The sequence below is a fragment of the Rattus norvegicus genome, chromosome 1 (genome assembly GCF_036323735.1).
Source record: "Rattus norvegicus strain BN/NHsdMcwi chromosome 1, GRCr8, whole genome shotgun sequence".
Taxonomy (NCBI): Eukaryota; Metazoa; Chordata; class Mammalia; order Rodentia; family Muridae; genus Rattus; species Rattus norvegicus.
Window position 1 is genome coordinate 199,773,330 of NC_086019.1, and position 15,109 is coordinate 199,788,438.

The following is a 15,109-nucleotide window of genomic DNA, read 5'->3' on the forward strand; positions in this document are numbered from 1 at the left end:
AAGAAAGGATTTCTTTGACTTACAACTCCAAGTTACAATTCACTATTTCAGGAATGTCAGGGGCTGGGGGCCTGGGGGACTTCAGACATTACTTACAAAGTCAAGAACAAATAGCTTAAACGCACTCTTTCTTGCCAAATTGCATCTAGCCTTCTCTCTAACACTGTTCAGGACCCCTATCCTAGGGAATGGTGCTGCCCACAGTGGGATGAGATTCCCTGTATCAATTAACAATCCAAACAACCCCCAACGGGCATGCCTGAAGCCCAGCGTGATCTAGATTATTTCCCCTTGAGACTCAATTCTAGGTTGTGTTAAGCTGTATAGTCTAAACTAAATCACTATGAAATAAGTCCCCAGAGCCGCAGATCTGGTCCCCGTGCTGTGCTGTGCTCCATGTGTGTTATATTTTGCCAGACATGTCTTACTAATTGTATACCCTTAGGCACCCACCATGGGGCGCCCGCACACTCTTTTCTGGCAGGGAGTGTCTAGGACATTTCTCAACTCTGCCAACTTCTCTGAAGCAGGGCTGTCCCCTGCTTTACCAGTTGTGAGACTTAAAATGTCACACTATTCAGGGCTAAGGCTAAATAGGAGGGACCTTGTGCTTTCTTTACGGCTTGTCTGAGTGTAATCAACTTTTTGGACCCTCCCTGATACACTGTGTCCAGTCAGAGTGCCAGGAGCTCCCCAGAGAGGGCATGAAGCTGCATTTTCCCAGTGTAAAGGCCAAAGCTGCAGGAGGGTGGGCGCCCGCGGTGCGCTCCCAAAACCGGGCACCAGGCGTCGCCGTCGCCCCTCGCAGCGCCAGGGCCCCGCCCCCGCCGCGGAGCTGGAGCCCGAGCCCGAGCCGGAGCCCTAGCCCAGTGCTGGAGGCGGCCGGACCGGGCCGGACAGATTTCCTGCTCTCCTGTGGGGCTGCGGGCTGCGGGCTGCGGGCTACGGGCTGCGGGCTTCGGAAGAAGTCACCGGCGGCGTAGGGACCTCACTGCCCACGCGCGTCCCCACGACCCTCCCTCGCGCCGGCGGGGACAGCGGGCACCCCGAAGCAGAGCGGGGCGGGCAGGCGCCCGGGAGATGCGGAGTCGCCGCGGCGGAGCGATCGGAGCGACAGCACCGATCCCTGGGAGGTGAGTGGCCCGGTGAGGGCGGGTGTCAGTGCGTCCGGAGGTGGCTGTGCTTCCCTTGCACATTGAGCAGACCGGGATATCCTGAGCCACTGCCAGGAAGGGGGCCGGTCTTGTCCGGGTGCTACGTCCAAGCCAGGTCCTTGCCACCCTCCTAGTGCACAGGGTGCTAGAGACTGGAGATCTTGTGATCTACCTGCCCGAGGCGCGGTCCGAACTTGGCTACCACCTCAGCAGCGCTCTCTGTGAGCAGCTACGCAGAGGGCGTGTGTCTGCGGGGTGACGACTGTGGGAAGAGGATAGCGACCGGGGGACTGCGTGAAGGGAGTGCAAATGGGAGGGAGTGCCAACCGGTGTGTTGGGGGCTGCGCACGCAGGGCTTGAGACTGGAGCTTTTCCAGAAAGTGGACTGAGTTACGCCAACTCCCGGCTCAGCGGGGGCGCTGCGCGGATGCTGGTGGTAGGGTCGGGCGCCTTCCTAGGCAGGCATCAGTTGGGGATTCAGCGTCGAGGTGGGGAAACCTGGCAGGTGGCTCAGATCTGACACCAGGAATTGCAGTCAGTGGGGGGACCTGAGGAGGTCCTGGAGCCAAAGGCCAGCGGTACCCATCTTGGTGTTTCCTGGGACCATCTGGGGAAGGCTCGGAGACCCACAGGGTGATGAGGTAGAGCCAAGCCTGAGGACTAAGGACTGTACCTGACCTAAATTTCTTCTAGACGTGAAGTATCATTATAGAAAGGTTAGAGTGTGATGTATGCAGGTTTATATTGAGTTACAACGACTCTGTAAGTGCTGGAACCTAAGAAACTACAGGAAGAAAATGGAACCTTGACTGTGTCAGAGAGTTTGAAGGAAGACCAACAAAGGGTGTTCATGTGTTCTAGAAATGACTGTGTCTTTTGCCCAGTCCGTAATGTCCTTGCACCTAAGCATCTCGTGACCCAAGGTGCCTGGACACATTGGAACAACGTTTATGCATTTATTTCCCTACAATGTAAAAACCTATGCTTAGTTAAAGTCGAGCAGGGGGAAAAGGTCGGGAACGTTTTTCCAAAGCTGAGAGACTAAGCCAAAGGGGCCTAAAACAGTGGATTGCTGGTGGTTGCCAACGTCCCTTAGCTTTCAGGACATGGATGAAAGACGGAGGCTGAGTCTCTCAGTGCAAGTTCAAGGCCTTGGGCAAACAAAAAGCCAGGTGTTGGTTTGCCTACAAGGTGGGGTCCATGTTGTCAGGGAGAGGGCTTCTGCCTCCTTGAACCCCAGGTTGGGGCCCAGGTCCTAGTTTCTTGGGATTAATATTATCTGTGAATCACCACCACCCCCTCAACACAACCCAACAGTTTTCTGGTTCGGAAGTTGATAGCAGCTGCCTGTCTTACTGAAAGGCTAGGTCATTGGATAAACTGGATTTGATAATCCAGAACCTCTCAAGAAAATCAGTCCCGAAGTTTCAGTAAGGGAGGCGTTGTCCTTGGATGCTTCCAGGAGCCCCTGTCTGGTCACAAGATTAGAACAGAGCTGGCCATTGGTTCCCAGCCTGGGAACTCGTATGTCCCTGCTGTGGAAGCACGCTTGGCCCAGCAGTGTTCCTGGGTCAGCAAACTTACCACCTCTGAGATAGCCTGGAGGAAGACTTGAAACTCTGCCCTCGAAGCTCTGTCCTGGGAGCATCTCCTCAGCCCTAGGCATTCCTCGCATGCAAATTTTTTAAACCGGAGGAAGTGTAGAGAGGTTTGGGAAGGTGCATGCAACCATTTCAGTAGGTCAAATTGTGCTTCTGTGCCTGACGGTCCCTCTTTGATCCTCATGGCTCCATCTCTGAGGACATTTATTGAAACCACGCCCCTGCTGGTCAGAGACAAATCTGTAGGCTGAGGCAGGTTCTGCAGCGCGCCTGTGTTTTCTTCTAAGGCAACCACTTCACCCCTAACGTGTCCTAAATCAAAGGGGTGCCTTCATCTCCCCCACCCCAACTCCTCCCGCCCAACTCTAATGCTATCTTCACCCTTTTGAATATACTAGCTTCCTTTCGGCTTCCAAACGGGGATGCTGAACAGGGGCTTAGGTTAGACCAGGACTGAGTTCAGTGCTTGGAAGCAGTCTCTTGCTAGCTGCTGTTGGATGGAAAAACCGGTGATGAAGTAAGGCTCCCTGGAGCATGTGTGCTTATGTGTAAGGCTCTCTGGAGCATGTGTGCTTGTGCGAATGAGCTTCTGTGCTTTCCATAGATGTCGGTTGCGATGTCTATTGATGTACACTGGATCACGGATAGAGTAGACAAACCCATAAAGGAGATGCAGGGCCAGTTCTTAAGGGGATACTGAATCGAAGAAACCCTACAGGACTTCCCAAGGAGGTTTGGGGCAAAAGGGAAACAGGAACTACATGCGTTCTCTTCCCTCGCTAATGCATTTTCTTGTTTATGGTGTTTGGGTCTCACCTGGGGAGGCTCTGCCCCAAAACAGAAGGGAATGCGGCTGTTGGAGGAGAGTTGGGTCTCTTAGCACCTGAGAATTACTTGAGAAAGCCCTGTGCAATGTAGGTCATCGTTGGCTTGCTGTCTCCTAGCAGATAGCACTGTGGCCTCATCTCCCCCGAGGCCTCTAACTTTCTAGACCAGAAGACGTTCCCTGCTCAGCCTCCAACTCAATTGTTGAGTGACTTAGCCCTCTGGACCCTCCCCAGAGAGTAATCTTTCTTCCTCTTGGTTCCATGGAAGGACATTTGGCCCTATTCTAAAGTACTTATTCAAGTCTATTTTAGGTTTCTAGTTGATTTGTTTTAAGAGTTCAACTCTTCCACCCGTCTGTCAATAAAGAGTCCGTCTTTGAGACCTTGGACTGTGGGTTAGGCTTGGATTCGAATTCTGCCTCTGGTGTGGTTCTCGTTTAAACGACTTAAGTTCAGACAATGCTGCTCATTCCTCGGAGGTGGACTGGCCATCACTGCTCTGCTGGGACGGGCTCAGAGGATGCATACACATTAGGAAGCATGTGCACAACACCCAGGGAACTGAGTCTGTTTCCTAAAGTACCTAATGCTATACACACCATACATGGTAAAAACCAACACAGGACCAGGGAGATGGCTCAGTGGGAAAAGCGTTTGCCTTCCAAGCGAGAGGACCCAAGTTCAAGACCCAGAACCTACCTAAAACATGCCAGGTGTGATGCTGCACACCTGTAATCCCAGCTTTGGAGAGGCAGAAACAGGTGCATGTCTGGGACTTGCTGGGTTTGACAGCCTAGGCTATTTGGTGAGTCAGGCCAACAAGAGACACTGTTTCTAAGAAGGTAGCTGGCACCTGAGAAATGACGCTGAAGGTTGTCCAGCAAGTGAAAAACATTGTTAGTGGATAGAGTCTTTCTCTGTAGGCCACCTGAAAGACTAGTGGGGATCAATATGACGTGGCGTTCTACGCAGCTTTAATTTTTGCATGATGAGCTGAACGATTTTGTAAAATTTGCATAATTTAGTTATCTAGTCTCATAATGCTTTCACTTATGGTGCACGAGCGAATCCATTCTCCATGATGCACCACTGACTCTGGTGTTAGTGGTCCATGAGGCAAAACTACAGCTGGCTGTGGACATTAACCTGGGCTTGTGGCCCGAATTAAAGCTGGGTGTGAAGCCAGGCAGAAACGAGGCAACCACAGCACCAAGAGGCAGTGTAGCCCAGAAGGAAGCATGCGGAGGAATAAGGGCATAAGGTCAGCCTTGCAACCATCACATAAAACGATGAAGCTGTGGACGGCCCCCAATGCCCAGGGATTAACCCCTTCTCCTCCAGAGAATAGGGCAGCAGCTCGGGAACATCTCTGAACCTCTCCAGGTGCTAGGGCAGTGGTTCTCAACCCATGGGTTGTGACCCCTTTGGGGTTGTATATCAGATATCCTGCATATCTGATACTCACATTACAATTCATAACAGTAGCACAACTATAGTTATGAAGTAGCGATTTTTTGGTTTTTATGGTGGGCTGGGTCACTACAACATGAGGAACTGTAGAAAAAGGTCACAGCACTAGTAAGGTTGAGAACCACTGCTCTCTGACCAGAGTCCACCTGCCCTCCAGATGGTTGGGATGTATAAACCACACCTAAAGGTGATAGGAATATACAATGTTTCTAACTCTCCAGGAGAGGCAGATGGTGGGGCTGATGGGCTGGGAGGGTTCTCCTTTGGGAATTACCCACTCTTTTCTTTTCTCAGGTCCTGTTGCAGCTCCACAAATCTCACAGGTTGGGGTCCACCCCATCCAGGTGTGCCACACAGGGACTTTTGATGTGGTTCACAGCCTCTGTACTCACTGCGTCTGGCTCTCTGCCAGAAATGTGGGTCTCTTTCTTTCAGTTACATAAATAAATACTTCAAAGGGTTTGGTGAAGCTTACAAAATAAAAAAAAAAACTCTTAGCCACGTAATTCAGAAAAACAAATTAACATATCCTTTTATATTGATTCCCAATGAAGGAGAGGCCATATAAGATAGTTCTAAAGAATGGTTGCCTATTTTGAAATCATTTCAAAATACAACCAAGAATGCATTTGATCTAGCTTGCCACGGAATTGGTATTGAGTACTAATAACAACAGGGAGTAAAAAACAGACAGAAACTCCATCAAGAGGAAGGAAGCTCAATTGAAAATTGGTCCTTAGCTGTGCTGTGCTATAGTCTGGTGTTTGAGTATCAGTAGACTGGGGTGAAGAGTGGTGCGTTGATTGGGAAGTTTGTTTGGGCCTCTGGCCTGAGTGTGGGCAACACAGACTCTGATTTCTTAGATATCCAGTGTGGGGATGACAGTTTGGCCATGAGCTCCTGCAGCAGATGTGTGATTCTGTATCTACCAGGGATGGCCAGACTATTACGGTACCCGGGGCTCAGGATGTTTGGGGTATGAAGAGAAAGAATGCATGGGCAAGGGGAACAGAGCCAGTGGTGTGGGGGTCTGTGCAGGAACAGCAAAGGAAGCCGAGCTCAGAGGGTTCTTCAGCCATGTCACCCTGCCTGGAACAGAGCCACCAATAGAACAGACAGGTCTTTGTTTCCCGAGGGAGATGGCACAAACTGGGGCTCTAGGCAAGCACTTTGAGGTGGAATGATGATGTCAGAAGGATGTGATCCTCCAGTATGTTCCTGAGCAGGTGTGATTCTTCTACCCTGTCTCTTTCTCTCCCACCTCCCCCGTGTGTGTGTGTGTGTGTGTGTGTGTGTGTGTGTGTGTGTGTGTGTGCCCACATGTGCACACTCACAGGAATACTTACCCACACATGCCCTCGTCAGAGGTTCATAGGTGTCTGGGGTAGTTTCTCCATCTACTTTAAAAAAGATGTTTATTTTATATTATGCATATGAGTATTTTGCCCACAGGATTGGTGTATGCACACTGCACTCTTGCCTCACGCCCACTGGAGTCATATCCTCTGGAACTGGAGTTAAAGGTGTTTGTGAGTCTCCAAATGGGGGCTGGGAACTGAACCCAGGTTTCTTCGAGAGCAGCAAGTGTTCCTAGCCATTGAGCCATCTGGCTATCCCTCTCCATCTTGTTTATTGAGTCAGGGCCTCTTACTGGCCTGGAGCTCACTGGCTTGTCTAAGTTTTTAGGTTACAGGTAAAGCCACCATCCTTGGCTTTTTACACGGGTGCTGGGGATCGAACTCAGGTAGTTATACTCATGTGGCAAGCACCTACTGAGCCAACTCCACAGCCTGACTATTCCCATCTTTAGAACAGGAGAAGGAACTGGATACAACAAAGGTTCTGGTGCAGTGTCAGAGAGGAACATGGCTTATGCTTACAGATCAGTCGGGGGCTTCCTCACTTGAACCAAGAGCTTGAGAGTGCCCAAGTCTCTGTCCCAGTGTCCTTGGGGCAGGTGCTAGGTTTCTAGTCAAGAAACAGACGCAATTTTTATTAGGACTTGGATCTATTTGTATACTTCCAGCTGGACATTAGTCACCATTTGTACTGAGGAGAAAATTAGTTCCATTTTTTTCTCCTCCACTAGCTTTCTGGATTCTTGTTTGGATAGATTCTTGATTGCAGTGTATTATGACAAGTGACCTTTAGACTATGCCATTTTATTTTGTCTCCCACTCCAAGGACCTGAAGATTCCAGGCTGGCTGTGTCTTCCCAGCCAGCCTCTAAGCAGTTTGCTCTGAGGTCTGTGTGCTCTGTACACTAGGCACTGACCTTGACTCAAGGCCAACAAGCCCAAGTGCTGTCCTGAGAGCAAGATGCCCCCTCTGTGGGGCCTGGAAATGGGGAGCGCTATCTGCCACAGGTACCGTGTGAAGCTCTGCCAGCTTTGACCTTCCTTTCTTCTCCAGCTCAAAGAGGCCAGCCTCAAAGCTGGACACCCACCTGCAGGATTTGATGCCCTGCCCGGAGGCCTCCCTTCTTACTTCCACCTGTCTGTCTGAAATTCCCGTCACGGGAACCAGTTTTTATTGAGTTCTATTGTTGGGATTCCCCACACAGGTAGATTTCCATCGCTAGGGAGGACCAAATCTCCTCGAGAGATGCTGACCTATGAGCACCCTGCGGGTGGTGTAGGGCACATGGAGACAGACGCGGACAAGGGCTCTAATCAGACTTTGAAGATACCAGCAGTCCGTTTTTCTCATGGCATAATTTCCCACAGATAGTCTTGCCCTAGCCCAGTGCTTCTTGACCTTTCTAATGATGTGACCCTTCAATATAGTTCCTTCAATATGTTCCCTCCTCACCATAGAATTATTTTCATTGCTAATTTATAACTTATTTTGCTACTCTTGGAAATCTGAATCTGCGGTTTTTCAATAGTATAGGTAATCTCTGCGAAAGGGTTGTTTGACCCCCAAAGGGGTCAGACTCATCTGTTGAAGACCATTGTAACAGTTCCATATCAGTCATATGTTCTAGAACATACTGCAGATTGTGGGCTAGTTGTTTTAAGGAGAGAAGGGATGGGTTGTTAGAAGTGGGAAAGCCTCTAGCTTCCTCCATGGATAAAGTGCTTCCTTCTACCGAATGCCCTAGACTGCTTTCCAGGTCTCTTAGAGACCCAAGGGAACTCCCTGGGGGGACAAGTCCAGATGAGGGCATTTCTTGTCCAAGTTTCTCCCCAATCTTTCTCCCTTCATCCCAGTTTCCCTTCACCCTGATCTTCTACCGACATTGAGGAGAGGGAAGGGGCTGAGAGGAGAGAGAGGAAAAAGGGAAGCTGTTGAGCTAGGCAGCGAAGGAGTGAGCTAGACTCGAAGAGACCAAGCTTCTATTTCTCACTCCGGCACAAGCTCTTTCAGAACGAGTGTGGAGTCTTCTATCTTGGGCATGCCTAGGAAGAAGATGAGAACTAGGGCCTAGCCTGAGACAGTTCTAGAAAGCATGGTAGTACACGGTTGCATCCTGTTAGAATCCAGGCCCTAACACCTTAGTCCTCTGACATAGATGCTCTCTCCAAGTTACAGGGGAAGCAGCCAGTGTGATTTAATAAGCAGCCAGAAGGTATATGTCCTGTCTGTTGCATTCAAGGGTGCGCAGACGCTCAGTCTGGGCCAGCAAATCGTTGCTGTAGGGTACTTCCTTTAATGAACACAAGGCTTGCAAATGTTCTCTCAAAGAGCATAAAATATTTAGCTTCATAGATAAAACTCCTCCAGAGTCCTGGTTGTACTGTAATGTTCACTGATAAAACAAAAACAAAGCAAAAAAAGAAAAAGAAAAAGAAAAATACAAAAGAAAAAAAGAAAAAGAAAAGAAAAAAAACCCTCCTGGTTTCTCAGCCACATTATCCTGCATTGTTACAAAAGGAAGGAGTCCTTGTTCCCAACCACTTTTCTTGGCGAGTGATTTCCCTGGACTTAAAAGCAGCCTACAGGAACAGAAGACACTTATGTGCTAGATGGGGGTGTTCTGACACAGCCAGTCACCCTGTCCTTAACTTCCAGCCGTTGTTGACTTAGGGTTCTTTGCCTGAGCTCTCAGCCGCTCTTGATCAAGCATATCAGTAATTCAATACATTTCCTTTTGCCCACAGAGCAGTCCTCTGTGCATGACGTCATCAGCCTATTCACTTAAACTTTATTTTTTAAATCAAAGCTCCAACTTGTGCTCAGATGTAATATAAAAGTGCAAGAATTGGACATTTAATAAGTTTGTACTGTGCTGAGCTGATTTAGGGCTGTTCTTAGCCACCTAGAAATATCTCAAGGGGTCGTTCTGAGTTTTCCCCCAAATGCTAGCAGTGTTTGATGGTCTGTAAGAAGGGACAAATGGGATGATTAGATCTTTATTGAATCCTTAGACTATATACACAGCATGCTTATATACACAGCCTGTCCTATGGATGTCCCAGATCCCCAGGGATGAGAAAGCTACCACCCCAAGGGAGGGAGAGGTGATCCAGTGCAGAGGTGGGGCAGAACAGGTGGGATGGGCTTGCAGGAACTGGAAGGGTTTAACTGAGGAGGGCAGGCTTGGGTGTGAACGCTTTCTTGGCAGCCAACAGGACTAAAGTATTTCAGACAGAGAGGCTTCTGTAAGCTTGCCTCGCAGTGGGAAGTGGCTTCTTCTGCCTCGGGAACAGCAGGTGTCTGGATGCAGCTAGCTGGAGCAGGGTCAGAGAGGATTAGGACAAGACAGCGCTTTGGGGCTCATCAATCAAAGGGACATCAGCCAAGAGTCTGGACCTGCCTGAGGGACCTGTGCCTCCCTTGGAGATTCCGAAGCATGCTGGCAGTTCCGTCCGTAGAGATACGTGTTTGCGGACCACTTTTCATAGGTTTGAGAGTCTTGAGTGACCTCTCTCCTATCATGAACTCTGGGAATTTGGGGCTAAGAGGATGATTCAGTAGGTAAGAAAGCACTCGCCGTGCATGATTTAGAAACAGCTGAGTGTGCTGGCTTATGTCTGCAGTGTGGCTAGAGGCTAAGGAAAGAGGCTAAGGAAAGAGCTGATGGTTTTAGGTGCTACCTGGAGCAGAGGTTAGTTTAGGGAAACTGAGGCTGCAGGCTGAGTTCCTAGGCTATGTCATGACACTAGTCAGAGGTACCCTAAGTACTAAGGCCTAGAGGTTCTGGCTAGGGTGACCAGGTGTCCCTGGAGCAGATGTTGGTTCAAAAGTCAAGGGTGAGGCCAGGTTGTGAGATGTGGGGTGCACAGTACAAGGCCCTGACTCTCTTGGGTGGGTTGGGTGTTCGACAGAAGCAAAGAGCCCGTAACTGAAAACTGCCTCTCTGGGCTAACTTGTTCATCTTAAGATTCAGCAAAACTATCATATCAGGGATATAGGGTCCTCAGAGTCAGGGTGTCTGTCAGCTTCCACAAGCAAAGCTGCCACGAATAGGCCCACAAAGCTTCTAGTGGTGAACTTTGACCTCTCTGGGGAACAAACCCGATTTTCATTTGCCCTAGCATCTATGACTTTTCATACAAGGACCTCAGCCTATGCAGGAGCCCACATTTTAAGTTTCCTTTGAAATTGGAGGGAATCTGCGTAGAGTAGGAATGAGACCTCCGGGAAAAGTGTGAAGAAGGAGGGTGTCACAGCGTTCACAGCACCTTGGCTGGTCGCACCTTGCAGAAAACAGAAAAGAGACACAATCGCAGCGGGAGAAGGAGGGAGCCCACGAGAAGAGGTTTGGGCTTGTGGGACAAGCCTGAGTGTACATTTCCTAAGAACTGACTGAACAGAAATGTAGGCACTGCCTCCTTTCTGTCAGAAGACAGGAAGCTCTCTGAAGGCCCCCTTGTCCAAACTCATGGTGGTAGCACCGATGCCTCTGGGTTCTTCTTCAGTCCTTGCTCTGACTCAGGTACCTGCCCGCTCACACAGGGCAGTCTCTAGGTCTGAAACACAGATGTAGACCAACATCTGTGCATATGAGTTTGAAATCGTTGCATGTTGAAGAAGCAGTCCCGAAAAGGCATCGTTGCCAAATAGAAGGAGAAACAAAGAGACATTCCTCTCTAGTTACGTTCTCAGTGACTTTTCTCGTGCACTTTAACGTCACCAGAAATAGATTTTCTGTACGACTCTTTCTGTTTGCCAACAGCTGAAGTCACCTCCTGCCTTCCTCTGCCTAGGAGGCAGTGTGCTTCATCTCCCTATTTAGAGATGGAGCTTGTCCCCAGAGGCCCTTAAGAAAAGTAAACCTTACCTGGAACCCCGTGGCATACTTCAGGGATCAGGAGTTCAATGTCTCCCTCCCATTCTGAGATGGGTAGACAGGTCCCTCATCCCCTGCTTCCTCAACCGGAAGCACCGTTCATGCTGCTGGGCCTCAGAAAATGAGGCCCACCCTGTGTCCAGCTGAGAAAGGTGAGGTCCACTGAGGAGGACCTGAAGGTGAGACTCTGGCTTGGAGCTCTGAATCCACCCGCTATCTGCTCTGCTCTGCCCTGCCTAAGTGATGCTCACCCTTATTCCCCGGGGGATTTTTCCACCCAGCATATCGTTTCTGGGAGGAGTCTCAACGGCCGCCCGGGTGTGTGTCTCAAGCACAGTGTGCTTTGTTTGGCAAATGATTTATTGTTTGTTTTATTCAAATGCACGTCCCGAATGGATAGGGTTGTGCTGGGCAGAGATCGATGAGATGGATCCTGGCTACTTTGCTTAGCCTCAGCTTCAGGGATTGATAGCTACTGAAGCGTGGTGTCCTTTCCTTGCGGCTTGGGATCTTGGAAGCTGGGGCGGGCAGGCTCAATTTACCAGTCTGCTTTTTTAACCTAGAAGGTGGAGAGGTGACCATTGCCAGGGCAACTGCTCCGAGCTCATCCCTAGAACGTTCGACTGTTAGGGGTTATATTGGCAATGGAGTGACTAGTTCCTAGTAACTAGGTTAGGATTCAATGGTTAGAGCTAGAAACTCCCTGAGAAGAGGGCCAGGACCCACTGGGAAGAGCGACCCTAGGCTTGAATGCCCTGCCTCTTCGTGGAATCTCTGCTGGGGCCTCACTTAAGGTTCAATCCATGGGTTCTGCTCTTCATCCTTAAAGTCAGGTTCCCAGAGAGCTGGTAGAGGTGTGGCCATCCACATGGGCAAGTACCTCCCTTTGCTCTCCCCAGACTAGAATTTGGGGAACAAGAAGTGAACCCCAAGTCTGGCTGAGTGAGGACCAGCACAAAGTGCATGAGGGGAGATCCATCCCTGAGAACAGCAGACAGCTACCTTGTCTCCTAGGCCTCAGCCTTAGTCTCAGCTGAGGCATGTGTGTGACGTCACCTCAGCTGCTGGTAGTGTGGGCTCCTTTGTACTCTTGTATCAGAGCTCACATCACACACTCAAGAGCCAGCCCAGAAAGGTGTTGCCTTCAAATAGAAAAGGAGAGGCTGTTGTTATTCTGTTCCCCCACTCACTTTCCACAGATGTCCTGACATAATGAGAAGCACATTTTCTGGGCAAGCCTTTCCAGGCATCCGACAAATGAAGTCCCCTGCTACCTTTTGCTTTACGAGAGGTTTGTCCAACAATCTCATCTGGCCATTCAGACCTAGAGTCTGTCACCAGCTTTATGTCAGAGTGCTAAGGCGGGGGAGAGGTGAAGTATGGCCAAGTTCCTTCCAGGTCATGATCAGACTCACTCACTGGCTGAGGGAGCTGAGAGTTCAGGAATAGCAGAGCCCAAGCCCACATAGGGCCATCCAGGCCCTGTGGCCTCTCACCTTAGTCTCTGGTGTCACAGTGGTCTCTAGCAGCCTCCCGCCCAGACCTCCCTGTAGAAGAAGGAAACAGCATATACGTCCCAGTAGAAAGTCAACCTACAATTGAATCTAGACTAACCCCAATGAGAGCCTCCTTGCTCTAAAGGGCCAGACTGGGACAGTGGGCCTTCTTCAAAGTTTCCTCTGTGTGCTATTTTCCTTGGCTTGAGCTTGCATGTCCTCCTTGCAGTCAGAGCTGGAATCAGCACCATCAAAACCATGCGAACCTTCAGGGGCTACACTCAAACCCGTAGCAGTGGGGTAAGAGCAAAGGAGAGATGGCTCCCTCAGGACACACCACATTCTGCGTTCTCCTCAGGTGGTGTGGTTCATCGATACAATGGGGAGAGCACAGGGTAGTGCCCTCAGACATGGGGGAGCTGAACTCAGAGTGAGGTCTCTGGAGATGACAGTATGGCCAGAGGTGTGTACCTGTCCCTCCATCTGAACATTGCCAAAGGAGCACCCACATAGTGAGCTTTGCTTATTTTTCCTATGATTTCATGTCATTTTAAAAATTCCAACTGGGAGAGGCTACTGAGTTGTTCATTGGGGTCTCCAGGGTGTTTCCCAGTCCCCGGCACTCGCTGTGCCGGGGGACAGCGATTTTGCAGGCTTTATAAAGCTCCCATAGGGATCTCAGCATGTGGCCAGGGCTAGAACTCTGGGGCTTTTGTAGGGTCCTAAGAATGAGGTCAGGCTCTTTCGCTATAGAGGAGGACAGGAGAGTAGTCAGGAGGATAGGAGGGCACAGCTCCTGAACCCAGATTGATATTCACTGTGGGCAATCCCAAAGTACTATCTGTCTGTGTTCCTTCCCCTAGTCAAGAAAGCCCTGGAGGGAAGGAGCTGGAAGGAGCCAGCCAGGATACATTGTCCATGGTGTGGCAGGGTTCAATGTTAAGGGTACTCTTTGAAAAAAGACTGAGGTTTTGCAGGCCTGAGTTCACTGATAGTGGTGTGCTGGGCAGCTGAGTGATGGAGCAGTCTCATAGACCATTGCTGTGTTCTCCGTCATTCTTGTTCACCTGAGAAACGGGGCTTCTGTGCTACACTCTCGGGTGGACCAACACCCCACACTCCTGCTGTCCTTACTTGATGTGGAATCTAGCTCTCACGTCTGTCTGCCCTCTGGGAGGCCATGAAGGTCTGTCCCCTAAGTGGCTAGCCCTGTGGACCTCAGCCCTGCTTTGCAACCTCCTGTAGGAAGGAGCTGGCTATGCTGAAGCCCTTGGCCATCCACATGGACCTGAAGTCTCTCCTTCCAGGGACCCTGACTTCTTTTTTGCATGTGTTATAGGAGCCGCACTGTTCATTAGGGGCCATCTCTGGCATTTTGGCTGGGTAGTTGTCCCAACTCTGCCCTTAGACCACTTTACTAAACATGGTAAGACTGGCCTGGGTTTGCTTTTAAAGAGCTTCACTTTGCCATGAGAGATCTGTTTCCCTGCTCACTGTTTCTCCCTGTCACATAGAGGAGACCAAAGCAAGTGACAAGGTGGGTGGTTTCTCCCATAGCCACTTGCCCTGGCTCCCCTCCCCACCATCTCCCCTGACTGTCCCATCTCTGTTTTCCCACTCAGAACTTTGCAGCCAGGGCTTCTTAGCTTTGATTGAGGACACTGGAGTTGGCCAATGTGTTGACCCAGAGCCAGCACTCTATGGGCAGCTGCAGATGTCTGGAGCCTTTGGTAGCTTTCCTTCCAGCCCTGCCCTGGGGCAGAGGCCTGGAGAGTGGCTTCTTGAGCTGGCATGGAACGACATGCCATTCCTTTGGCATGAGTAACGGCAAAGCTCCAAAATGCCTGGTGTTTTCTCCCTGTTGTCTAGTGTCAGGGATGGCCTTACCCTGTGTGGAGGGCACAGCGGGCAGCCTTCCTGGAACTGGGCATCACCTAGGGGCATAGTGCAGGAGCAGGAGCATGGTGGAAACACCCTGACTGAGGCCTTGGGAAGCAAATCTATCTTTAGCTCCCTGCAGGAGTCGGGGAGAATCCCAATTATAAAATGTTTTGCCAATCAGCTTCTGATTTGAAAATCACTTTAAATTCATTTTAGGGATCCATAGAGAGTTTTGCTTTGAGAAAAAGCTTATCAAAGTAACCTCATGCTGGATAGTGTGTGTGTGTGTGTGTGTGTGTGTGTGTGTGTGTGTGTGTGTGTTTTCAAAGAACAACCTGAAGTATCATTCCTCAATTTTATTTTATTTTTTGAGACAGGGTGTGTCAGTTGACCCAGAATTCCCTGCTTTGGTCTGATTGGCTGGCCAGAGGAGTCCCAGGATCCT

The 15,109-nt window shown here is 50.0% G+C and overlaps 1 protein-coding gene across 5 annotated transcripts in view; it reads left to right on the plus strand.

The window, feature by feature from the left end:
• The first annotated feature begins 865 nt into the window (after nt 1–865).
• Ptpre (protein tyrosine phosphatase, receptor type, E) overlaps nt 866–15,109 on the plus strand; it is a 150,452-nt gene continuing 136,208 nt past the window's right edge. For 2 of the 5 annotated variants that reach the window (XR_005503825.2, XM_039108789.2), the window contains exon 1: nt 866–1,133. Coding sequence is in view for 2 of the 5 variants with exons in the window: in XM_039108789.2 (XP_038964717.1) it covers nt 1,081–1,133 (53 nt within the window). In the remaining 3 variants the exon portion in view is untranslated. 5 annotated transcript variants of the gene reach the window in all.